The sequence below is a fragment of the Bos indicus genome, chromosome 12 (genome assembly GCF_029378745.1).
Source record: "Bos indicus isolate NIAB-ARS_2022 breed Sahiwal x Tharparkar chromosome 12, NIAB-ARS_B.indTharparkar_mat_pri_1.0, whole genome shotgun sequence".
Taxonomy (NCBI): Eukaryota; Metazoa; Chordata; class Mammalia; order Artiodactyla; family Bovidae; genus Bos; species Bos indicus.
This window is the reverse complement of record NC_091771.1, coordinates 12,083,562-12,110,321: the sequence shown is the minus strand read 5'-3', so window position 1 is coordinate 12,110,321 and position 26,760 is coordinate 12,083,562. Positions and strand designations below refer to the sequence as shown.

The window sequence follows — 26,760 nt, the reverse complement described above, 5'->3', positions numbered from 1 at the left end:
AGATTCTTTACCATCTGAGACACCATAGAAAGAAAAAAGGTGAAAAACAGAGAATGAGAAAAGTAGGAGAGAGATAGCAAGGACAAAGAAACAGAAGGAAAAAATGGGAAATGAAAACAGGAACAGAGTACACAGTATGGGATTGAGGAGGATACTAAAACGTACATGTGGATTTTATTAGACCATACTAATTCAAAAAGCATGCTAGTCTATTTATTCCTTACCTAAAAAGTGCATAGTATCCACTGCAAAAAAGCTGAGATTGGTGCTGTCTTAAAATAGCCCATATTTCCTTTCATAGAGAGCTGGTTAATTAAGTGAAGACATAACATGCTAGATTAAACCATATGAGATTTCCCATATGGGATCATTTTTTTCCAGCTTTATTGAGGTCTAATTGACAAGTAAAATTGTATAAATACTTAAAGTACTTAATGTGATGATTATTTGATAGACATATATATTGTGGAACAATCACCACAATTAAGTTAATTAATATATCCATTACCTCACAGCTACCATGTGTGTACCTGTGTGTGTGGTGAGAATATCTTGCTATTCTCTTAGCAAATTTCAAATACACGATACAATTTTAGTAGCCACAGTCACAATGCTGTACATTAAATGCCCAGAAGATATTCCTCTTAGAGTTGAAAGCGTGTACTTCTCCCCGTTTTCCCCACCTCCCAGCCTTACTCTCTACCATTTTGACCTGACGACAGTGCAGTTTCACTGAGCTCAATCTGATATAAAGGAATACTTTGCCATCATCAGAAAGAACAAAGTATCTGTAGACAAACATTAGAGAAATGATCTCCATATTATATCCCCAAACAAACAAGATGCAGAACATGTACAGAATGTTCTCATCAGTATTTGCAAAATACTACATATTTAAGTGTGGTGTGTGTGTGTGTATATATATATATATATATACACACACACACGTGTGTGTATATATATATATATATACACACACACACGTGTGTGTGTGTGTTAGTTGCTCAGTCCTGTCTGACTCTTTGTGACCCCGTGGACTGTGGCCTGCCAGGCTCCACTGTCCATAGGATTCTCCAGACAAGAATACTGGAATGGGTTGCCATTCCCTTCTCCAAGGGATCTTTCCAACTGAGGGATCAAACCCAAGTCTCCTGCATTGCAGGTGGATTCTTTACCATCTGAGACACCAGGGAAGCCCATCTATGTATACATATATATATTCTTTTATGTACATAGAAATTTTCTAGAAACACACAACAAAGAAACTGTCAACAGTTGCCTTTGAAACAGAGACTATGAAGTCTAGTGTGGGAGGGAGATGACTTTTCACTGGATACCGTTCCCTCACCAAATATCCTCTCACACTGTCTGAATGTCTTACTATATGCACACCTTATTTTTTCAATTAAGAAAAGTCTGGACACTTTCCAAATGCCACAATTAAGGTTCTTCACTAACACTCAAATTATTTAAAACATTAACCAACATTTACCACAAAAAAAAACACTTAAAATAAGGTAATGACTTAAATTAGTGGTTATTTTTCACTCCAAAGCTAAACACCAATCGGCTTTATGAGCCTAAGGATCTTAAAGGAAACTAAAAGAAGTAGTGTGTTTTAATGGTAATACCCATATATATGAAGCATTACGTGAGCACATGTAATGTATACACATAATCATTCAAGAAATAATATTCAACTCATCTTTTCAACTCACTCTGCTGTAGGCCCTCTCTGTATGTGCACAAGTGCTTTCCAAAGAGACAGCATATATTAACATACACAAACATACGTAAGCATGTGGATATAGGCATGCAAATTATGTGTTCGTGTGCCACATATACCATTCCAGACTGCTATACACCATAATTGAAGACGCTATTAGTAACCACAACGTGTCAGACCTAGTGATCCCTTGGTTTATCTTCAGGATGTATGAGCTCCTACTGTCTAAAAAATGACCAAGCTGTGGGCTAGTCCCAGGGCCTCCTCCTCCAGGCTCTCCCATCTCACAAACCTGTGCAAGGGATCAATGGTGTATCCGTCCTGTGCTCAAGATCTTTTCCCTCAACTTTTATCTGGATCATAACTGAAGACTGGAAACCAACAGTTGAATTTAGCGGTGCTCCTTCCCCCCACTGCTCTGCCTTCATCCCTGAGAATCAGAGATGTAACTGCTGAAATTTGTGGCAGATATGAACAGTCTGGACTGGGGGATGGGGCGGGTAAGGAGGCCAAGGATCAGCAGTTTCAGCCAATTTAGGCCCTGATCGCTTGTGTCCATGTATGATAATGATGATGAACCTGTGTGCACTTGCATTAAGCTAGTACAAAAAACACAACTTCTGAAATTCAGTACATAGGAACATTTCATTTAATGATCATTAATTATTCCTAATTATGCCAAAACATCAGTGTTAAATATTTTTGTTAAAAAGTTAAATGGGAAACCAACAATAAATATGCTTCTTGAATTGACTCTCAGTCTTGATATATATGCTTTTCCCCAAACCACAGAAAATATCAAATTTAAACAGTATAACTGTAGCTATCAACATCAGTTCAAGTATCTTTCAAATTTTAGTGGTACTCCCAACAAATTTGTTTTTTATTTCACTCAGTTCAAATTAGAGATCTCTGTAAATTTTCTTCCAAACAGTATAAATTTACTGGTCAATTTTGACGTAAGCATACATGGAATTTTAGCCATTTCAGGTGAATATGTAAAAACACCACTTTACCTGTCATTTTGCTGATTATCAACACCGTTTTGTGAACTTTTTAAATTAAGATTTCAAATGTTAAAGGCACTCTCTGTTAGGAAAGACCCTATTTTATTTAGCCTTAATCTTCTAAAAATACATTAAATGCCATACCCTTAATTTATCACAAAGTTTATTAAATTAGAAATGTCACTATTAAAAGCAGTTACAAGACCTGCACTTAAAAATGAAGCAGTCTTTGACTCTTCACTCAGTGAAGCTTGTTAACAGTTGTGTGTGTGCTTACACATATTTATTTTAGAAAGTAAGGAGCCAGGCAAGTGCAAACATGAATCCACAGGCATATAATAAAAGTTCTATTTTCATATGTGGCTCCATTAACCTTAGAAAACAAGTTCTCGTAAAAATAGGTATAGAATGAATTAACTTCTGCACATTTATTTTTAAAGACCACACAAATCTAACGATTTTATTGGTTCCCTTTTCTAATTCCTCGTTAAAGTCGCCCAGTGATAACAGACTCTCAACGTCATAATTTCTAAAATATGACCCAAATTTAGAATATATAAGTAATGTTTAAGTTGCCAGCACTTGAAATATATATATTATATAAAATCAAATTAAAACGCTCAACTTGAGCCCTCACAGGTCAGTAACACTTGTTACAGAAAGAATAACACAGCTTGCATATCTCCATATACGACAAAACAGTTACTTTTCAGTATTAAAAATAACCATGCGTGCGTTGATAAGATCTGAATACAGCACTTAGTGGAAACCTGGGACTCGAGGTTTGTGGTTTGTGCTGCGCAGAGTGCGAGCATCATTTACCAAAGCACAGCAAAGGGGCAGGCAGGAGTCACCTCCCCATCCTACCCCTCTGGGAGGGTCAGGGAGCGACAGGCTGCTGCCCTCGGGAAGAGAAGGTGGCGAAGGTCACAGCAGCTCTGGCTGGCCTGCCTGCACTTCTCTCCCTGTGCAAAGTGTCAGCAACCACTGCTCGGCAGGTAGGACCAAAAATAATAAAACACTCCTTTTTGGATCCCTGAGTGGTAACTCTAAACAGCGTTTCGGCATTTTCCCACGCTGCTTGGTTCCCCGTCTCCACCCTGGCTCCCCAGGAGCCCACCCTGAAGGCCCCAGCGTCGGGACCGGGAACAGCTCCAGTGGGTCCCGCCCCCGGCCCAGGCTCTGCCCTCACCTCTGAGCCCCAAGCTCCCAAGATCCGTCGGCGCGCTCCCCGCCCCCGGGTTCAGGCCCCGCCCCGAGCTCAGGCCCCGCCCCCGGGCTTAGGCCCCGCTCTCACCTCTGCTCCCCGCCCCCGAGCCCAGGCCCCGTTCTCGGACCCCGCCCCAACTCTCACCTCTGCTCCCCACCCTCCCATGCCCAGGCCCCGCTCCCGGGCTCAGGCCCCGCCCTCACCTCTGCTCCCCACGCTCCCCGGCTCAGGCCCCGCCCCCAGGCCCAGGCCCCACCCTCACATCGGCTCCCCACGCTCCCGGGCCCAGGCCCCGCCCCCCGGCCCAGGCCCCGCCCTCACCTCCTCACGCTCCGGGGATCCGCCGGCGCGCTCCCCGCGCCCGGGCGCCCTCGGTCCCCTTCCCCAGCTGCCTCCTCCCGTCTTCCCCGTTGCTCTCGGCCCGCCTTACCTTGGTGCGGATCTGCCCCGAGGTGGACACTTTGCGGATCAGCTTCTGGGGTCCCTCCTGCTCCGCTTCGCTGTCTGACGAGTCGTCTCCGGGCCCCGCCGGGACAGTGGCGGGGGTGACCGCAGCGCCTGCCGCTCCTCCCGCCGCGCCCGGGTGGTGGTGTTGGCTGCCGGCCCCGGCCATCCTGTCCGACTCCTGCGGGAACACAGCCCCGCCCGGCGGGGGCGGCGGTCAGGGGCGCTCTGCTCGAACGGGGCCCGGAGCCCCGCGCCGCCGCCGCCATCTTCACCCCCCCCCAGCCGCCCGCGCCGGGGAGGGGTCGCCCGGGAGCCCCCTGGACCCCGCGCCCGGTCGAGAGCCTCCGGGACCCCGCGCCCGGCTCCGGCAAGAGCAGCGGCCGCGGCGGGGCGCCGGGGGCGCGGACCCAGGCCCGCCTGGGACCCCAGGGCGCCCGGCCCGGAATACCACCGGCGCGGGTAGCGGTGATGGGAGCGACGGACGGGTCGGAACTACGTCCCATGTCCCACGTCCCCGAGGGTCTGGGGTCCCCAGGGTGGGCCGCGGAGGGCGAGCGAGGCGCGAAATCTCCGCACCCCTATTCCCGCAGGCCCGGCCGGCGGCGATGCTTCCTCCCTCCCTCGGTTCCCGGGCAACCGTGGCAAGAACGGCCCCAGGAGCAGAAAGGGAACCTGGCTTCCTCCCGGCTCCCCTGGGTGCTCCCGCCACCCTCCCGAACCCAGGATCTCTGCAGAGACACTCGGGCCTCGCCGCACGGTCCCCGCAAGTACAAGTCCCCTGCGGCCCCGCGATGGACGGGCGCTGCCCCTTGGTGGGTCTCCGGATCCCCCAGCCCCTCCGTGATGAAGCGTACCTCTCCCGCCTCCGCCCGGAGGTCCGGGTCCCGTCGGCTCTCCTGACCGTGGCCTTTAGTTTCTGGCCCACCCCCACCCCCATCCGGCGCACACGGAAGAGAAGAGCATTTTCCGGGAGGCTCCACTCGGCTCGGAGAACTTTTTCGTTCGGAAAGAGCGATCCCTTGGGCTAACAGGAAACTGGCAAGGGCGTGGAGAGCGCGCAGAAACCAGCGAGTTACACGCAGCCCGAGACGACGGCGGGCAAGAGAAAGCTCTGAGCTCAAGCGCGAACCGGGGGGGCTGCCTAGAAGAAAACAATGCGCCGGAGCCGTGCGAACGCCGGAGCCCGAGCACGAAAACACTGGAAGGTCCTGGGAGAGAGCCACTCCCTAACCCGGACCAGAGCGGGAGGAAATGGGATCAACAGGCGGCAGCCACCGCTCTCAGCTCGTCCCCTGCGAGCTGGCGGAGCGGACGCTTGGGAAACGGCAGCCTTGCATTGCCATGTGCACGCCTGCTGTGGGAGGGCTTCGGGGAGAAGAGACTCAAGTGACAGGTTTCTCTTGTCATCCACAGAGAATTCCAGGCTCCTGTTAAGCTGTGTGTTTAAGTAGGGCAAAAAGTCCCTGCCACACCATGGAGTCTCTTCACAGTTCAGGAAAGCATCCAGTCTCTTTAGCGTGTTCGCGCCCTTCAAACTCATTCGAATTTTTTTCAGTTGACATGACCTTTAAGGGTCCTCCAGACTAAGGGAGGGGGTGTTTTGCTTTGGGTGGTGTGTTTTTTTTTGTTTGTTTTTTGTTTTTTTTTTAGTTTAAATCTTACTGTCAATAATTTGATGCTGTGGAAGAACTAACAGTTCCAAGAGATTTTCAGAAACAATCTACAATCCCCGTACCACTGTCTAGCCACTAGGTAGATTAAATTGATTGAAATGTGAAATGTGACGGTTAGTTCAAATGTGCAAAGACAGGAGTTTGCGGCCAGGTATTACTAACTGATAAAGGCTACTTCTTTGGGCTCTGTTGTCTTCTTTAGAAAGGGAAAGTAATTGGGCAGAATAAACTTTAAGAACACTTAAGCCTCCATAAAAATGCAAGTCTGTATCTACAGAGAACATACCTCTGAGAAGGGAATTCTTTTAATAGGAAAAAAAAAAAATCAAAAGAATGGCCTTTATTCTAACCCAACTGTTTGGTCACTGACAAATCCAGTGATCTCACAAATCCAAAGAGCACCTAAGTCAGTGGCCTTTTGAAAGAATAAACCTAGTTCAGACCTTCTCTTTTAATGTAAAGAACCCAAGGCCCAAAGTCACAAGCAGGACCAAAGTCAAAATCATGTGTCTTATTCTAATGTTCTATTCACATTACCACATCACACAACAAAAGTTGGTTTGTCCGTTATCATGTTTCTATTCACATTTAGGTTTAAAGTTTTATATAAGCAATGTTTTCCAAAATCCAGGCAGAGAGTGAAACAGAAGGGCAAGGTCCATTGTTTTATGTCCATGCCTATTCTGTGATCTTAAGAGGACTGAATACACTTCTCACTCTCATTCAAACATTGATCACTTACAAATATTAAAAAGTATATATATATATATATATATATATATATAGCTTCACGTGCAAAAGCTGGGCTATTAATACCTCAAAGTAAAGTTATTCATTACTTCATGAAAAATTAACCTCACAGTTACCCCTGCTCTTCAAAGACTCTTGTAAAAAGTTCTAAAATTTGGTTGTGACTCTGAACGTACAGCCAGTCTTCACCCGCCAATGTTAACTAAATGATCCCTGGTCTGCATTTTCCCTAGCACATACTTAGAGTGAACTGCTGTGTAAGCAAGTGAAGGAATGTCGCATCATTTCCCACAAAAGGTAGCTCATGAAAGATGCTCTTTTCTCCAGTCATCTCTTCTGAGGAACTATAATCCCTAACTTCAAGTAGCTGACCCACTGGCATCTTCTCAGGTCTTATCTGTAAATTAGAAATTGCCAGAAGGGATATTCAGTCTGTACACTGTATACCTGCAATGCACTTCACTTCCCCTAAAAATATAATAGCAATGTCGAGAGCTCAATATGTACAACCATTTTAATGTAGCTCAAAATAGCAACTAAAACAAATTTCAAATATGTGGCATATTACATTATTTCTTTATAAGATTTCCTTGAACTGTTCTCCAAACTGTTCACCAAAAATTGTTGGTGTTTTCAGATATTCAAATAATTTCTTAGATGCATCTTACATATTTATCTTATTATTATTACTTTGAAATCTTTGTTTTGAACATAATGTATCACAAACAAACTATTATAAGCTCGGACATAAGCCACATAGACACTGCATTCAGAAAGAAGTGGAAATAGAAGCCACCACTAAATTACTTTTAGGTGTCTACTTAAAAGGGCTTTCCACCCCATTAAAAAAAAAAAAAAACTATTATACTAAAGATAAGTTACAGCCAATTCTCATTCTGATACCAACCTTATAAATATTACCTATAGAGATATTTTGAATTATATTCTTATTAATCATACTTATAACAAGAGATTTAATATCCATTTGTAGCTTTTATTGATTAAATCCCATATGCTCTATGGTTTTACATTAAATATTATGTCATAAACATGAAGTCTACATTAGATTCTGAAGAACCTAAGTACATAGGCACTTTAAAAACACGTTCTAAGACTCATGTTCCTAGTCAACTGGAGCCATGCAAAGAACACTGCAGGTTGAACAGGTACAGACTTGCTTTCATGCCAACTTTAAAACAGCTTCCATAATACACTACCTATTCCTATGGTTTTTCCAGTGGTCATGTATGGATGTGAGAGTTGGACTATAAAGAAAGCTGAGAGCTGAAGAATTGATGCTTTTGAACTGTGGTGTTGGAAAAGACTCTTGAGAGTCCCTTGGACTTCAAGGAAATCCAACCAGTCCATCCTAAAGGAGATCAGTCCTGAATATTCATTGGAAGGACTGATGATGAAGCTGAAACTCCAATACTTTGGCCACCTGATGCGAAAAGCTGACTCATTGGAAAAGACCCTGATGCTGGGCAAGATTGAGGGCAGGAGGAGAAGGGAACACAGGATGAGATGGTTGGATGGCATCACCGACTCGATGGACGTGGGTTTGGATGGACTCTGGGAGTTGGTGATGGACAGGGAGGCTTGGCGTGCTGCGGTTCATGGGGTCGCAAAGAGTCAGACACGACTGGGCGACTGAACTGAACTGATTCCATGTTTAGAATGTAACACTGAAAGCTTCATTAAAATTCCCTTGTTATCTCAATGAAGAGGATTTTGAAATGACAGTAATCATGATATCAACTCCATGTACGGATGCCCATCCCTGCACCTAAGGCACACAACTTCGGTCATCTAGACTTCATACATAAATATAAACTCTCATTTATGTGTTGGCCATTTTTCCTTTGAAACTCTTCTCTCCCTAATTTTTCAGTGGTCTGAATAGCTTCATCAGAGCCAACTAGGTAACAATCATTCAGAAATAAAAATAAATTTTAATAAGTAAAGGGTACTCTAGCATCCCAGTACTGTTCAAGCATTACTCTGTAAATACCCTCATACTCTGCTAAGTTCTGGCAAGAATTCTATTTACTTTCTCACAGGCTATTATCTACAAGGACTACTTGGCTAAATATCTTCCTGAACCCACCTATTCCCACCACCGAAATATTTTTTAATTAATTGGAAATTTAGGTAATGCCTCTGTTTCCATGATTTGATTACATTCTAAAGCTAGCATTAAAGGAAATACACAGACACCTGAATGCTAACATTTATCTTCTTGCAGGCCCAGTGCCCTCGATGGGGTAATGATAAGGTTAACAGTTTATTTAAGTACCCTCCCTTAATTAAATAACTTCATTTCATCTCCAAGTACAAAGACCATCCTGATGGCCAGCAGCTGCCTCGCTGCTCCAAGCACGAGTACATTTCAAGCTAGACGGGCTATTCTCTTTACTATTACTCAGCATCTATTCCCGACATTATGTTAACTCTTCTGTCTGAATGGTTCCATGTGGAATCATATCACGTTTTGGGACATGGCAAAAAAGACCAGAGAAACTATATCCTTACACATATGCCGTTATTTACAGTAAGAAACAATGCAGCATGATCTGTGTGCTGGGAATATTGCCTGTTCGTTCCTGAATATTCCTTTTTCATAAATGTAACTGAGTATACTTTTATGGTAAAGAAGTATTAAAGTAGCCTGTATTGGAATTAAGGAAAAAAAGAGATTTTAAATGACAGCAAAATGGAATCCAGGTCAAAGCAGATCTTTTAACCCAAGGTCTTTGAAGGTCAACAGAATGGGCTATGGGAACTCTGATTCCCTTGAAATTTTATTAAATTTTTATATGTATGTTGCATGGCTACATCTTGGGGAGGAAGACAGTACATAGCTTTGATTAGATTCGTAAGGGATCACTGATCTGAAAAAAGTTTTTGTAGGGAAATCTGTCCTTCAACATAGATTAAGCTGACATTTCCCCAGTTAGCGCCCCACGTCTGAAATAACTGACATTTACATGCATTATTTCCCCTGTCATTTTTCTTGTCCACACTTTTCAGTAATTTGGATAACTTATCTTTTTTAAGAAGTTAAATGAGAGTCCCCTTTATTAGTTCTTAGACTTCATGTCAGACATGGACAGCCACAGGGTTTCAAATAAAACCACTTTGTCCACAGGATCACTTTATGCCACATACACGAGATCTCTGATGATTTTCTTCTTTGAACTCTTTTCTTTTTACTCTAAAATAGTAAAATGTATGAAACAAGACATTTTGTCTACGTAAGAATAAAGGCTCTGTGATGATTTAAGGATTTGTGCCTGTGCAGTCAACTGCTACATTCAACAGTCCTGGAACATAGTAGGTGCTGGATAAAAGACCTGTTGAGTAAATAAAAAGGCCTGCAGCGTTTAAAGAAAATAAACCTCATTTTTTAAAGGAGAGTTCTGCAGACTGGACAAAGTGTCACAATTCACTCACATATTTCTGTTTGGGCTCTAGTTTTAAAGGCTAATAAATAAACATTTTCATTTTTGTCACTTAAAGTAAAGCAAAAATAAAAGTTTTCCTGCCAAAGTAGCTGTGGCATCAGCATCCTACAGTAAAATAGATACAACCAGGCATTTTTCATTGTGATTGGTGTTGACTCCAGGTCTGCAAGTTCATAAAGGACTTCCCAGGTAGGAAAGTTTAAAAGTAAAGAAGTTACAAAAACAGGTCACTAAATTTAGTTTTCAGGGATCTTTGACTTAAACTCCAAAACCGAACTGTATTTTGAATTTCAAGGATATTTTAATCCTCAGTAATACACACAATACACACAACAGAAGAAATATGAGCAGACGGGCAAGCTAATAACATGTTCAACTTTATGAAAGCAAAGACAGCTGCAGATACAGACTGATCAGGGTTGAAGGACACTGCCGAAAGGTCGGGAAACAGAAGGCAGAGAAACTTGGGCAAAGGAGCCGGTAGGGTACACATTGGAAAAGAAAAAAAACCAAACCCGGCACCTGACCTAGAAGCTCTCAACAGGCAGGGGGCCAGCCTGAGCAGATAATGCGGGAGTCCCTGGGAACACGGTAAACAGAACACCGGTGAGGCTTTTCAAAGAGGCTCAAGAATATCAACCAGGACGAAGTACCAAATATCGAGGCAGGCGCAGAGAGCTAAAATTCGATGCCAGGGGAAAAGGCAGCCCACACAGGATTACAGAGCTCTGAGTGAGACGGGAATTTAGGGGGAGAAACACTGGAGGGCGGTGAGGTGGTTCTGACTGTCTGAGTTGCAAGAAATAAGTTGAAAGAGTTTGAGAGAACGGATGCGAATACCCCCTCTCCCCCCGGGCTCCTACTCGTTACCGTCGCACATACCAGGCACATGTACTGGCTACTCGGGTCCCTAAAATCACCCAACCTCCGCGTTTTATGGGCGGCGAAAAACCTAGGCGAAATCAAGGTCAGCTTCCCGCTTCACCCCTGGAAAGCCCCCTTGACCCTCTAGAAAAGCCCGGGGCTTTAGCGGCGAGCCAGAGTCGGAGGCGTGGTTCCGGGCTTCAAGCCGCGATGCGCCCGGCCAGCGCGGGTCCCCGGGAACCTGCGCGCCCAGGTGATGGGCCAGGGCGCGGTCTCGGGCGGGGGGAACGCGGATCTCCTCCGAGCCCTGCCGGTCGACCCACGGTCTGGATTTCTCCTTTCCTCCTCCCTACCCACCCTCTTCGCTCTAAAATCAAGTCCAAAAAAAAAAAAAAAGTTGAGAAGTGGATGAAGCACGGAAATCAAACAGTGCTCTGAGGGCCGTGGTCCGCGCGGGTCGCCGGCGGCCCCCCTCGGGGAAAGCCTCGGCGGGCCGGACAAAGGGGCTCCGGGCTGCGCGCGAGGAGGAGCCGGGGCGGCGGAGGAAGCGCGGCCCCGGCTGGGAAGCAGCTGGGGACCTCATCCCGGGCCATTTCCTGAACGGAACCCGGCCCGGGCGGGAGGGGGGGGACGCGACAGAGAAGAAGCGGGAGGGGGCGGGCGCGGGCGCGGTACCCACCGGTTCCTCCCAGGTCGGGCTGCGGGCGCCCGGCGAGGGGCGCACGTGCCGCGGCTCCATCGCGCCGGCCCGCGCCCGCCGGCCGCCCGCGGAGTGCGGACCCGGGCCCCCCCGCCGCCGCCGGGGCCGCTGGATGCGCCTCCCTCGCCGCGGTGCTCGCGGCCGCCGCCGCCCGGCTCCCAGCCACCGGCCCTCCCGCCGTCTCCGGCTTCCGCCGCGCTGAGCTCTCCCGCCCCCGCGCCGGGCCCTCCGTCCACCTCCCCCTCCTCCTCCTCCGCGGTCCAGCGCCGCGCGATCCGCTCCCCGCCGCCGCCGCCTCCCGCGCCTTCCTCCGCCCCCGGCTCCCTCCCCTTTTCCTCCCCGCTCCCCGCCCCGCCTCCTCCCCACCGCCCCCTCCTCCCGGCGGGCGGCCCGGGGCGCACGTGACCCCCCGGGCCGGCCTTATAAGGCGCGGAACCGAAAGCGGCCGCCGGTTGGTGAGGGGCGCCGGGCGGCCGCGGGGACGCGAGCGGCCTCCCCCCCGGGACCGGGCGCCGAGCTGCCGCCGCGCGCGCGCGCGGGGAGAGCAGGGAGCGGTGGGGAAAGCCCGGCGCGGCCGGCCGATGCGCTGGCGACGGGAGCAGCAGCGACCGCGCGTCCCCGGAGCCGCCTCCAGCCCCCCTGTCCCCGCGTCTCCCTCTCCCGGTGCCCGCAGCCCGCGCCCGCCTCCCTCCCCACGCCGGCGGCCTGCGCGCGGGCACCTCCCCTCCTCCGGGCGCTGGGGCTTGAACTGAATCGCGCTGGACGGTAACCGACTTCGACAGAGCGAGGGAGATCATTGCATTCCAGAGCCGCTCTTGAACCAGCTGCGCCAGGGATGGTTTATGCTTTGTGACATTAAAAAGCCTTGCAGATGGGTTAGCATCTGTGAGAGGGGTTCAGCTTCAGGGAGTACTTTTTTTGTTTGTTTTTTTAATGCCTTTTTAGTGATTAACGGTTTCATGGAAACAAACGCGGCTCCGGAGTGGGTCTGCCTTCCAGTTAGAGCGCTGCCTTCAAATTATGGAAAGGGACTGGCTCGCAGTGAGCGCTCAATAAATGACATGTCGCCTGGTCCCAACCTTTGAATACAACGTTTCAAACAGCGTTTCTGATCCTCTTATGGGCATCGGAGACGGTTTCAGTCTATTTCCAACCCGAGAATGGCTCTGTTGTTGTTCAGTCCCTGAGTCGTGTCTGACTCTTTGCGACCCCCATGGACTGCAGGACGTCAGGTTCCTCTGTCCTCCACCATCATCTCTTGGAGTTTGCTCAGATTCACGTCCATTGAGTCCGAGTTGCTAACTAACCATCTCATCCTCCGCGCTCCCTTCTCTTTTTGCCTTCAGCCTTTCCCACCATCAGGGTCTTTTCCAATGAGTCGGGATGGCTTTTCAGGTATTCCCTCTCCTGGACTTGTAGTCTCCTTCTATCAGCATCTTCCCAGGCCCTTCATCATGTAAAACATATACGCACATTTTAAAAACAAACTGAAATTTTCAAAACGCTTCCTTGATCCAGTCTGGATCCTCCAGTCCCCACCTCCTCACTGTCAAGCTCTTTGGGAGATAAATGCCTGTTTTTTATGATTCTTACAACCCTTTCTTCATCTACCACTCATTCTTTCCTGCAACCGATCTCCGTGCCCACTCTTCTTCCAAGGCGACCCTGACAAAGGTCACCTGTGCTTTCAAACTTCCCTGAACCATTGGGTCGTTTCCCTGCCCCCCACCACCATTCGCTTCTTATTTAATGTATCTGCAATATTTGTCACTGGAGGCCAGACTTGATACTTCAGTTTCCTGTCCTCTAAACGTCTTACTTGAACTTGGCCCCTTTTCACCTTTGACGTGTTGGAATGCTAAAATAGTCTGTTTTTTTGGTCTGTTTGTAATGTTATCTGGTCTATCCAGACCCATCCATGACTTCAACCATGTGCTAGTAACTCATAACCTGTCCAGCCTATCCCAGATCTCCAGTCTGTAAAGCCAATTTCTTATCAGAAATGTCTACCCAGACGTCCCACTGGCCCTCAGCTCAGCTTGACTAAAACGGAAGTTAACTTTCCTGCCAGTTGCCCCTTCTCCCTGGTCTCATTCCTAGTAAATGTCTCCATAGTCTACCTTGTCGACCAAAGGAGAAATCTGAAATTGTCCCAGGCTCCCCTTCTCTTCCCCCATCGCCCCCTTGGGAGACCAGACATTCCTGTCCACCACCTTCCATCCATTTCACTGCTGTTGCTGAGTTTGGGGTCCTTTCTTTCGAGCCCTTGAAACATTGCATTGCTTTCCTCATTAGTCTCACTGCTGCTAAGCTGCTCACACCTCTACCCCTGCCATCTCTCACCTTGTGGCTAAAATAAGCTGTCTAAAATACAAAACTGAGCAAGTCATTTCCTGGAGGAACACTTCAAATGCCTCTCCGTTGTGTGTAGGATGAAGTTCCAATATCTTAGCCAACATCTGTTTCTCCAGTCTCATCAAACTTTCTGAGTTCCATGAATGCAGTTCCCTATCAGGCCACTTATTTTTCTGTTGTTGTTATATCGTCTTCTTGGATTGATTCCTTTTTATATATACATAAAATTGTATTTATTTGTTTTTAGCTCTGCCGGGTCTTCGTTGCTGCTCAGGCTTTTATCTCCGTCGCAGTGCACAGGCTTCTCATTGCAGTGGCCTCTCTTGTTGCGGAGCATCAGCTCTAGGACCCACGTGTTTCAGTATTGCGGCTCCTGGGCTCTAGAGCACAGGTTCAATAGTTGTGGCACACGGGTCTCATTGCTCCCTGGCATGTGGGATCTTCTTGGATCAGGAATCGAACCCATGTCTACTGCATCAGCAGGAAGATTCTTTATCACTGAGCCACCAGGGAAGCTCCAGGTCACTTATTTTTATGCTGTGCCTTCTCATGGAACACCCTTCCTCTTACTCAGCCTGTGCAAATACCAATCAACCACAGAATCACCTTTCTTATGAAATTATTTTTGACTCTGTTGGCCCCTCTCTCTAGACAAAATGCATGCCCCCCCATAATGCTGTAGAATATTTTATTAAACTCATTTTTACACATACTCTCTCTGATGACAAGTAATATGACTGACTCCCTCTTCCTAGTTCTGATGTATCAGAAGTGTTCAGTAAATGCCAGATGAGTGAATTATATGATCCAATTTGAGTTACTATATTTTTATATCTATAGAGAATGTTCCCCATGTATTATCTCCCAATTCTGCAAATAATATGTTATTATCATCTTTTATAGAGAAAGAAACTGACATTAGAAAAGAATAAAGCAATTTGCCCAGGGTTCTACAGTATAAATGTCAAAGTCAGGACTCTAATCCCGTTTGCCTAGTTAAGTTCGCTAGGTGCTTATCTGTCCATTGTTTTTCCACCTTAAATTCTATGTCGTATGATACAATTATTTTTCTTTTTGTTAGTGATTACCTAGTATATGTCTTTTCATCTCTTCATTTTCAACCATCCTGAGTCATTATTTTTAAGTGTGTTTTTGTAAATAACACTTGACTTTTAAAAATTTTTAATTGGAGGATAATTGCTTTACAATATTGTGTTGATTTCTGCCATAGATCAACATGAATCAGTCACAGATATACCTGTCCCCTCCCTCTTGAACCTCCCTCCCACCTCCCTCCCCATCCCACCCCTCTAGGTTGTCACAGAGCACCTGATTTGAGCTCAGTGAGTCATACAGCTCATTTCCATTGGCCGTCTATTTTACATACGATCTTTTATGTTTCCACGCTGCTCTGTCAGCTCGTTCCCCCCTCCTTCCCCACTGTGTCCGCAGGTCTGTTCTCTGTGTCTGCATCTCCACTGCCGCCCTGCAAATGTGCATGGCAACAGCTGAATTCTGAAAGTCTGCCTTTTAGTGACATGCCTGCATGCATGCAGTCTTTGTGACTCAGTGGACTGTCGCCCACCAGGTTCCTCCATCCCTGGAATTTTCCGGGCAAGAACACTGGAGTGGGTGGCCATTTCCTCCTCCAGGGGGTCTTCCCCACCCAGGGATTGAACCTGCATCTCTTTCATGTCCAGCGTTGGCAATAGCCTATGGTAATGAGTTTTCATTGTATTATGTATGTTAATTAGGGTAAAAGGTTGCTGTAAGAAAGAGCTCCTTCCTCCCTGCCACCCACCAAACACAACGTCTACAGCTTCCCCATGAAAGAGTATTGGGATGAGTCCCAGCTGTTGTGTGGCTCCTTTGCCACATATGACTATTCCATCCTCTAAGGTGTCGCTCTTATTTACACAGAAGAAGGAAATAAGGTAGTTCCAACTCAAGGAAGAATGAAGAGTGAAACACAAGTGCAAAGACCTAGACCCAGAAAGACCTAGACAGACTTATCTGTCATCACCCACCAGATAAAACTTAGTTCCGAGGTTACACCCAGCAGCAAAGGAGCAGGACGATGAGACCGCTAGCTGGGTAGCCATGCCCCAACCACAATTCTATAACCATGAAAGAGAACAGGTTTTTGGTGAACACTAGCACACTTTGTCACACTGTGATCCTTATGCTTGAATTTATTACCACCCTCTCACTTCCTACTTATTTAACTTCCTTTTTCTTTGGTTTTTCCCCCTCCTATCTCATCTCCTTTTCATTTAATTTTCTTTAACATACTCTTTTTTTCCCAAACACTTCTAATGATTCGGAATTTATACCTATTCTATTTCAATTCTTTGGGGCTTCCCAGGTGGCCCAGTGGTGAAGGCTCTGCCTGCCAATGCAGGAGATCCAAGAGATGCAGGTTCGATCCCTGGGTCAGGAAGCTCCCCTGGAGTAGGAAATGGCAACCCGATCCAGTATTCTTGCCTGGAAGTCCACAGATGGAGGAGCTTCGAAGGCTACAGTCCATAGGGTTGCAAAGAGACAGACACCACTGAGCAACTGAGCACATGCTCATTTCAGTTCTTTAGTGGTCACCCTTAAAATTAACATATAGGCATAACATCAAAGATTAGTCAGTATCTTCATCCCCTTCCTTTAAAGATAATTCTAAACAGGCAAAAATAAACACTTCAACTCTCAAGTGCCTCTCTTATAAACTATGTATTGCTAGCACATATTTTTTAATTCCCCCCTGATGTTTATGCAGTGGTTTTCTCAGAGCGCGTTTGGAGTATTTTCTTTTGGAAAACTACACAAGGAAGAAATAAAGGAAAGAAGTATGAGGTTTGGCTCTTTGTCATTTGAGGTATATTAACATTGAGAGGACCGTGCGTGGGATTTGCTATTAAAGAGCACTGTGCCTGAATTCCTGTTCTTCTACTGATTAACCTTGAGACCTTGAGCAAGTTGTTTCCTCACTGTAAAATGAGCATTTGCTGTTGTTTAGTCACTAAGTCCTGTCCGACTCTTTCGAGACCCCATGGACTATAGCCCGCTAGGATCCTTTTGCCCATGAAATTCTCTAGGCAAGAATACTGGAGTGGGTTGCCGTGTCCTTCTGCAGGGGATCTTGTGATCCCAAGGACTGAACCCAGGTCACCTGTATTGGCAGGTGGATTCTTTAGCACTGAGCCACCAGGAAGCATCCATTGTAAAATGAGCACAACCAAACCAGTTTCTCAGTTTTCCTGAGGGCTAAATGAAATACTGTACTAAAAATGTCTGATATAATATAGGTGTTCCTTATGAAATAAAAAAGCTCCAGCTGAAAAGGAAAGGAAGTGGCAGGAATATGACTTTTATGTCACATAAATCAGATGGGGAACATTGCCCCTCACTCCCTCCTGAGGGAAGTGATAGACTCTGAAATTAGCAGCTCCTGGAAAAATAGATTTTACAAAAGTTTACACAGAACAGATATTTTTAAAGCTCCCTTTTAAGTAAATGACACTTTGGTTTTAATCATTGGAACAACCATCTGGGGTAATTCTCATTCTTTTCCTTTTACAGATTGAGGAGATTACATTTTAGGGACTAAGCAGTTTGCTTGAGGTCCCAGAACTTGTAAGAAAGAGAGGCAGCATGTTGAGTTTTTAGCATGTAGGAGCCTCATCAAGGAGCTAGAAGAATTGGGAATAGAGGTACATGAGACTTCCCTGGCAATCCAGGGGGTGCGGTTTCGATCCCTAGATGGGGAGATAAGATGCCATATGCCTCAAAAAACCAAAACATCAAACCAAAGCAATATCGTAACAAATTCGTTAAAGACCTTAAAAACAGTCCACATCAAAAAAATCTTAAAAAAAAAAAAGGAATAGAGGTACAAAGGCAGGAACAGCAAGCAGAGTGGACTACATCCTCTTCAAGAATTTTGTTGGGGGGCAGAGGCTGGCACTGGTTTGTCACCTAGGGAAGCAGTCCTGTTTCTAGGCAGGTGGGAAGGTGCCTGCAGAGAGAAAAATGACCAAATGCCAGAGAGGGACTGACTCCTAGAAGAAGGGCTGATGCCCAGGTGCAGGAACAAGCCTTATAGAATTCTATTTCTTCGGAGACGAGAACAGAGGAGTGAGGGAAGAGACATGTACCATAAACATTAACTGTTGTTAGGACCTAGGACCTGTGTTTTCTTTCCCGTTGCCCCAGGAGATGACAACTGCCCTCAGTACAAAGGTCTAGGACGGACCCGGTCCAGTCTGTCCCTCCCTTTCACCAGTCTCCAACCCATGACACCCCTTCATAGGCACTTCCCTTGGCTGGCTTTCCCTCCCCTCTGCTTTCTACACCACCAACCTTCCACCCACCGAGGGATCCAGCCAGCCTTCCTTAGGTGCCCTTTCCTCTCATCCCTTCTCCAGATTTTTTAACCCCAGGTAAGGGCCTGAGGGACCACAAGTAGGTGATGGAAAGGGACCTTAGGGGCTCTGCCTGATCCCGCTGGTGGATTCCAGCGGTCCCTGAGCCCAGAACAAAGCGGGCGTCATTCTGTCTGTCCAGTCCTGCTGCTCCCCTTTATGCAGCCCGGGCCCTGTGGATCTCCTGTGAGGACAGCAGCAGGTGGGGATCCCAAGGGTGGAGGCTGAAAAGATGGGAGAAGGGTGGAAACTGGGGCGCTGAAAGAGTGGGGCTATTTGTACTTCATCCTGGGCGGGGGGAGGGCATGGCAGCAAGTCACGTGGGGCCCTAACTGGGACATGAAAATCATTTCATGATACCTCTGCTTTTTGTCTCACCAGGAAAATACCTCACAACTTGATGTTTTCATTTCTTTACCAATAAGAATTCATTGAATACCGACTTGGTGCAAATCATTAACGTTGGCTTGTCCAGAAAGGTTGTTAAACGTTCCCATTAGCTAAGTGTCTTGGGTCACAAGGTATGGAATTTTTAGAACTTGACAAGTGGTAATGGTGAAGTTAAACTAGTAATTCATTAAATGATCATTTATTATCGTAATATTTTGGAATGTGTTAAAGGAAAATATTTTTAAAACTTATTATTTACCAAACCGTAGTTATTTGGTTTATTCATTCAATAAATATGTACTGAGCACTTACTTTATCTGAGGCAGGGAGACGTCTAGGCCTTTCCCAGGGAGCTACCTGAGCACGTGGAAGGGATGTCTAAAGCAGTCTTGGAGAGTTGAGGGAGGCTTCCTGGAGGAAGGGACATCTATAGTGAGACCTGGGAAAGGATAGTTAGGGACGTTGGGCTGTACCCGCTGCTATATTTAAAATGGATAACCAACAAAAATCTACTGTATGACACATGGAACTCTGCTCAATCCTCTGTGCCAGCCTGGATGGGAAGTGGTCTGGGGGAGAATGGATGCCTGTGTGTGTACGGCTGAGTCCCCTCACTGTTCACCTGAAACTACCACAACACTGTTAATCAGCTACACCCCAACACAAAATGGTTTTGGTGTTAAAAAAATAAAAATAAGTAAGGTGAGACCTGGGACTTCCTTGATGGTCCAGGAGCTAGAATGTCACGTTCCCAATGCAAGGGGCCTGGGGTTCCATCCTTGGTCAGGGAACTAGATCCCATATGCGACTGCTAAGACCCGGTGCAGCCAAATAAGTAAATAAATATTTTTTTAAAGTAAAATAAAGTGAGACCTAAATCTCACTTTGAAGTGAAGTCGCTCAGTCGTGTCCGACTCTTTGCGACCCCATGGACTATAGCCTACCAGGCTCCTCCCTCCATGGGATTCTCCAGGCAAGAGTACTGGAGTGTGTTGCCATTTCCTTCTCCAGGGGATCTTCCCGACCCAGGGATCGAACCCAGGTCTCCCACATTCCAGGCGGACGCTTTAACCTCTGAGCCACCTATATACATCAGATCAGATCAGATCAGTCGCTCAGTTGTGTCCGACTCTGCAACCCCATGAATCGCAGCACGCCAGGCCTCCCTGTCCATCACCAACTTGGAGTTCACTGAGACTCACGTCCATCGAGTCGGTGATGCCATTCAGCCATCTCATCCTCTGTCATCCCCTTCTCCTCCTGCCTCCAATCCCCCCCAGCATCAGAGTCTTTTCCAATGAGTCAACTCTTCGCATAAGGTAGCCAAAGTACTGGAGTTTCAGCTTTAGCATCATTCCTTCCAAGGTAATCCCAGGGCTGATCTCCTTCACAATGGACTGGTTGGATCTCCTTGCAGTATGTATATATACTGGACCTAGTTGGGTACTGAGGGGTGGGTGGAAGGAAAGCAGGCCTAAGGAAAGAACTGATTCTCTAGAAGAGCTAAGAGTCAAAGGAGAGCTCTGCTGGTTCTTTCACATTCTGAGAAGAATTGTCATATGATCGTTAACCATAGTATGAAAAGGTGAATTAGAGCTGAGGCTGAAGAAATGAACGGATAATGGATCATGAAGGGCTTAATACAGCAGCAAAGACACTCTGTGTTCACATCTTTAGCATAACAATAATAGCGAGCAGTGAGCACATCCTTTGATTGATTAATTAATCCTTAGAACTCCTAGAAGGCAAGTTAGGTTTGATTATAATGACTCATTATCTTCCATCTTTAATACCCTGATATTATGTCTTCAAAAGTAGAGAGCACGGATACCATTTTCAAAGATCTACTTCTCTTTTCTAATAGTTTTTTTTTTGTTTGTTTTTGTTTTTTAAGGAGGTGACTGAGCGACTGATCTGATCTGATCTGATCTGAAGAGAGTATTGGAATCAGAAGACTGACGATTGAAGTAGGGAGGGAGGTATTTTAAACAAGCTTAGAAATCCTCTGACTAACCAGTCTGGCATCTAAAGATCTAGAAATTAACAGTTTCCTCCAGGGTGGAGTGCCAGCACAAGATGGAACAGGCTTTACCCTTTGGGGTGGGGGATGAGGTTGGAAACATTTTAAACACAAGTTCTTACAACGTAGTTTTTGAAGCACTGCTTTGAATACAGAAATAAAAGCGAGCAAACAACTGCAGGTTCACCGGGCCTATTATTAGAATATGATATCCTTGCTTCGCAGTCTTAAAAACACCCTATCTATGGCGAGACATCAGATGAGTGGCGAGACATCAGATGAGTGGACCGACAGAGCGAACTTTCTTTCCTAAGGAGAAATTTCCTGTTGGAATCAGTCAGTAGCCAGGCCACAGAATTAGTCACTTTGTTTAATTTGTTTCAGCATATCATTAACAAGATTAAAGGCTTTTCCAAAAGCTAGAATTAGGGTCATTAGACGTGAACACCTTGATGCCTTAAAATGAGGTTGTGATTTATGAACTGAATAGGCTAATCATTTCTTCTCAGTATGAAAGATAATGTAAGTTAGCATTCTTGGTGAATTGAGAGAGGAACAGACTGTGACAGAAACCTAGGACCCTGCCCCCTCATGGCCAGGCCTCCCCAAGGGTTCCTAGTAAAGTGCAAAAAAGGACAGTGTGCCTCTAATTACTGTGAGGCTTTGTCGTCCCAAGCCATGACACAGTCCCTTGTTGAGCCGAGGTAGGCCTTCAGTCGAGAACCAAAGCAGGTCTCTCTTGCCCTTTCTTCCTTGAAAAACAAACTGGGGGCTTCCCTGGTGATCCAGTGGTTAAGAATCCACCTGCTAAGTCAGGGGACACGAGTTTGATCTCTGGTCTGGGAAAATCCCACATGCCACGGGGCAACTAAGCCCGTGCACGTCAACCAGAAAGGCCACCCCACGTGAAAGCCGCACACGGCAGCTAGAGAGCAGCCCGCACACAGCCACGAAGACCCGGAGCAGCCAAAACTTAGCTACCTAAAGGGGAAACCAAGAAAAACACACCAGCTTCTCCTTGCCTTCTTTTCTCACTACTCTAATGGTGAGCAAAGAGCAGTCAAAAAAGAACAAAAGTCAGTGATTCCACTTCTCTACTTCCCAGTGTTAGTCACTCGGTTGTGTCCAACTTTTTGGGCCGTACGTATCCCGCCGCAGAGTGGATTGCCATGCTCTCCTCCAGGGGATCTTCCCGACCCAGGGATTGAACCCACGGCTCTCGGGTCTCCTGCATTGGCAGGCAGGTTCTTTACCACTGCACCACCTAGGGAGCCCCCACCTCCACCCTGATACCTAGTAGATACTCAGCAAATTGTTGGATGAATATATTATCTCATTGTCTTAAAGCTGACATTTGTATAATACATGCTAGGAGCCAGAAACTTTTATAAAGATTTTACACATATGCTTTCATTTTAACCCCATAGCACTGCTGGAGCCAGGTACCAGATTTCTGCACTTTACATACGAGAAGAAGGCAGGGCTGAGACACACTTGAGGGGGGGGAGCTGGGCTTTCACCTAAAGTCTATGCTCTTTGATACTGAACGACACTGCTTGTCTTAGCTTGCCCAACTGAGGCCTTCCCAGGTCAGAGAAGGACCCTCCAGCCTGTCAACCCTAACATCCCTGAGAAAGAGGGAAACTTACGGGAGACCACGAGGAGCTGGGCACTGTGTCAAGAGGGAACATCTCCCTGGGCTTAGACCTGGTGGCTCATTGGTCATAGTTGCAGGCTTCAACCGCCCGTGCTCTCAAGTCACATCCTGAGTGTGTGTGAGTGTGTGTCTACCCCCACCAGCCCCACCTCAGTGCAGAGAGGGCAATGAGAACCAGGGCTAACATTGGCTTGATTCTGGCCAGCCACAACAATGGCCAGTCAGGGGAGGAGAGCTGTGCAGCAGTGAAGAGCCCTGCCTGTACCTCTTAGAGGTTGCTGTTACCCATGAGTTATTTCTCCAGGACCCCAGACCCCTGAGACGGGGACTCAGCGGCTCATACTTCCTAGGTGATTATGCTACGTCTCTCTAGCCATGGTTCTTAGAGGGTACCTTTCACCCTTCCCAGGCCCGAAACCCCTCTTCAGCACGGATTCTAGCTTTCTCTCTGTGATTGTCCCTCTGCCTCAATAAATAATGTTGAGTCCAGTCACCAGTCCTGACAACAGAAAAATCAAATTTGGCAAAGCCATTGGACCCAGGTCCACACTCTTTCAACCTTTCACAGGGTCACCCTGACCACTAAGATCTCAAGGCCACCACCTCTCTGGATCCTTTTGTTCTTCAGCTAAGTCTAGTCTAAAGCTAAGACTGCTTCCTGCGTGACAGCTGTCTGTGAAATGGTAACATCCCCTGCTTCCCTGGTGGTTCAGACAGTAAAGAACCCGCCTGCCAATGCAGGAGACACAGATTTGATCCCTCGGTTGGAAATATCCCCTGGAGAAAGGAGTGGCTACCCACTTCAGTATTCTTTCGTGGGAACTCCCACGGGAGTTCTGGGAACTTCCCAGAAGAGCCTGGGGGGCTACAGTCCACAAAGAGTTGAACAGGACTAAGCTACCAACACTTTCACTTTCTGCTGTTCTTCCAGACCACCTAAGATGTCCCACTGTTTCTGTACCAGTCAGACTCGTCTTAGCCCAGGCTATCAAATACAGTGTTTTCTTTTTTTGTTTGTTTGTTTAAATAAGGTCAGTGTTAAGATTTTTGACCATTTAATTTAGTCTTGCCACTGTCCAGGAAGAAATTGCTTTTATTATGTGGCAAGTCTGTCTACTCCTTTGTATTTGATCACTGATGGATTTCACCACTCTGGCACCCTGAGATCCTTAGCCACAATCTAGGTTAACCTAAGATTCACTGGGACAGACCTCCCTGAGTCCTGCTCTCAAACCACAAAGATCTCCAAAACAGGCTTTGTTGCTCACTTCTCCGACTATCTCCTCATCTGATTACAGAGGACAGAGATCTGTAACTAGAACGGGCCTGTGAGCTTGCAGTAGCAAGTTCAGAGAGGCTGCTGATAAGCCGACGGCATTTTTAGAGTTGAACACTACCCTGGCTTCTTCCTTGATCCTGGATTGGCAAACAGCAAGAAGCAGTTAGAAAAAGGAGCAAGACCTGGGGCAACCAACCTAGAAGTACATGCAATTCACAATTAAAAAGTGAAAATTTTCACATATCAAGACACTGGTAGGGTTTCCCTGGTGTTTCAGGGATTAAGAATTCGCCTTCTAATGCAGGGCACACAGATTTGATTCCTGGTCGGAGAACTAAGATCCCGCATGCAGCAGGGCAATTAAGGCCATTCAGTTCAGTTCAGTCACTCAGTCGTGTCCAACTCTTTGCGACCCCGTGAATCGCAGCACGCCAGGCCTCCCTGTCCATCACCAATCCCCGGAGTTCACCCAGACTCACATCCATAGAGTCAGCGATGCCATTCAGCCATCTCATCCTCTGTCGTCCCCTTCTCCTCCTGCCCCCAATCAGAGTCTTTTCCAATGAGTCAACTCTTCGCATGAGGTGGCCAAAGTACTGGAGTTTCAGCTTTAGCATCATTCCTTCCAAAGAAATCCCAGGGCTGATCTCCTTCAGAATGGACTGGTTGGATCTCCCTGCAGTCCAAGGGACTCTCAAGAGTCTTCTCCAACACCACAGTTCAAAAGCATCAATTCTTCAGCACTCAGCCTTCTTCACCGTCCAACTCTCACATCCATACATGACCACAGGAAAAATCATAGCCTTGACTAGACGGACCTTAGTTGGCAAAGTAATGTCTCTGCTTTTGAATATGCTATCTAGGTTGGTCATAACTTTCCTTCCAAGGAGTAAGTGTCTTTTAATTTCATGGCTGCAGTCACCATCTGCAGTGATTTTGGAGCCCAAAAACATAAAGTCTGACAGTTTCCCCATCTAGTTCCCATGAAGTGATGGGACCGGATGAAATGATCTTCGTTTTCTGAGTGTTGAGCTTTAAGCCAACTTTTTCACTCTCCTCTTTCACTTTCATCAAGAGGCTTTTGAGTTCCTCTTCACTTTCTGCCATAAGGGTGGTGTCATCTGCATATCTGAGGTTATTGATATTTCTCCCGGCAACCTTGATTCCAGCTTGTGCTTCTTCCAGCCCAGCGTTTCTCATAATGTACTCTGCATATAAGTTAAATGAGGCCATAAGTTGCCACTAAAGAAGCTGGTACAAACAACAAAGACCCAGTGCAGCCGAAAAAAAAAGACACTTTACCTGAAGGTGGCCCACAGTGACCACGTGGAATTTCACCACTATTGCAGATGAACAACAGTAGGTCATGTACAAGCCAGGTGGGTAAAACTAGGTAAAGGAGAAAACTGATGAGAGGACAGAACTTTAACTCCATCCACTGAAAGGCATAACATTATTTCCCATCCCATCCTCACTGGGGAAGGGTTCTAGGCATAAATGTGTATTCCAGTGATATTCTTCGGCTCCCTCAATGACACACTGTCACCTACTGAATCGAGTTCAAGTTGCTTATTGTGTGTGCTTCCGAGATGGCTCAGCGGTTAAAGAATCTGTTGGAGATAAAGGTGACATGAGTTTGATTCCTGGGTCGGGAAGATCCCCTGGGAGAGAAAATGGCAACCCACTCCAGTATTCTTGCCTGGAAAAGTCTAAGGAGAGAGGGGCCTGGCAGGATACAGTCCAAGAGGTTGCAAAGGGGGAAAAGCCCTTATTCAGTGGGAAAGCATTTCCAAAACGAAGTTACAGGTTCTCTTTTATTAAAACTTCTCTTCACGTCAGTGGTGAGGGCTTCTGACTGGGCAAGGTCCTGATCCTAATAGAAGCTACTATTCATTTGGGAAGCCAGTTCTGCAACTTGGTTCTGGGATTCCTGCCTGGAATTCCATTCTTTAGCCTTTGGGACAAGCTATCTTTATATCTTAAGAAATTCTTTTATATGAAAATGAGTTAGAGTGGATTTTTGTTGGTTTGCACCCAAAAACGCTATCCAAGAAGTAACTATTATTTTAGTTTGACAAATGAAATCATTTTTAAAACAAAAAATTTCCTTTCCAGTCAGTTGGCATCAGAGATTCATGTCTGCTTAAGACTTTTGTTCTCTATGTATATGTTGGGGGTGTAGGGATGTGGGGTAATTTGCATTACGTAAGTTAGAGGATGCAATGAAGGGAGGCACAATCCCACAGCAACCTATGTGGAGCTGATAAACATGGCACCAGAGAGCATCTTAGGTTCTGCTAGACAGGCTTAATAAAGGCAAACAACAAAGTTATCTCACTTCCTCTATCTTTTCCTTCTACTGACCTCTGAATAATACCCAGCCTGACTTCTGTAGCTGAGATCCTGTAGAAAAAAATCTCCACTGTGAAGACAATTCATCATCACCAAGTAGCCACATAATCTGTTCAATTGCTACAGGACAGGAAGGCTTAGTGTGCTGTAGTCCACAGGGTTGCAAACAGCTGGACGTGACTTAGTGACTTAATGGACTTCCCTGGTGGCTCAGATGGTAAAGCGTCTGTCTACAGTGCGGGAGACCCGGGTTCGATCCCTGGGTTGGGAAAATCCCTTGGAGAAGGAAATGGCAATCCACTTTAGTACTGTTGCCTGGAAAATCCCATGGACAGAGGAGCTTAGTAGGCTACAGTCCATGGGGTTGCAAAGAGTTGGACACGACTGAGCGACTTCACGTTAGTGACTTAATAACAGCACCTTGTATGTCTTCATTTTAGAACTGATCAGTACT

General features: G+C 46.5%; 1 protein-coding gene across 6 annotated transcripts in view; it reads right to left on the bottom strand.

Moving 5' to 3' along the window:
- Positions 1-11,971, bottom strand: part of DGKH (diacylglycerol kinase eta) — a 218,368-nt gene extending 206,397 nt beyond the window's left edge. For 3 of the 6 annotated variants that reach the window (XM_070800017.1, XM_070800019.1, XM_070800020.1), the window contains exons 1-2: positions 11,821-11,971; positions 4,374-4,568 (exon numbers count right to left, since the gene is read on the bottom strand). In XM_070800017.1, coding sequence (XP_070656118.1) covers positions 4,374-4,568; positions 11,821-11,880 — 255 coding nt within the window. In that variant the 5' untranslated portion in view covers positions 11,881-11,971. Of the gene's footprint in view, positions 1-4,373; positions 4,569-5,244; positions 5,363-11,820 lie in introns of those variants that run through there. The other 3 variants (XM_070800021.1, XM_070800023.1, XM_070800018.1) reach the window with 2 other exon arrangements.
- Between the last annotated feature and the right edge of the window lie 14,789 nt (positions 11,972-26,760).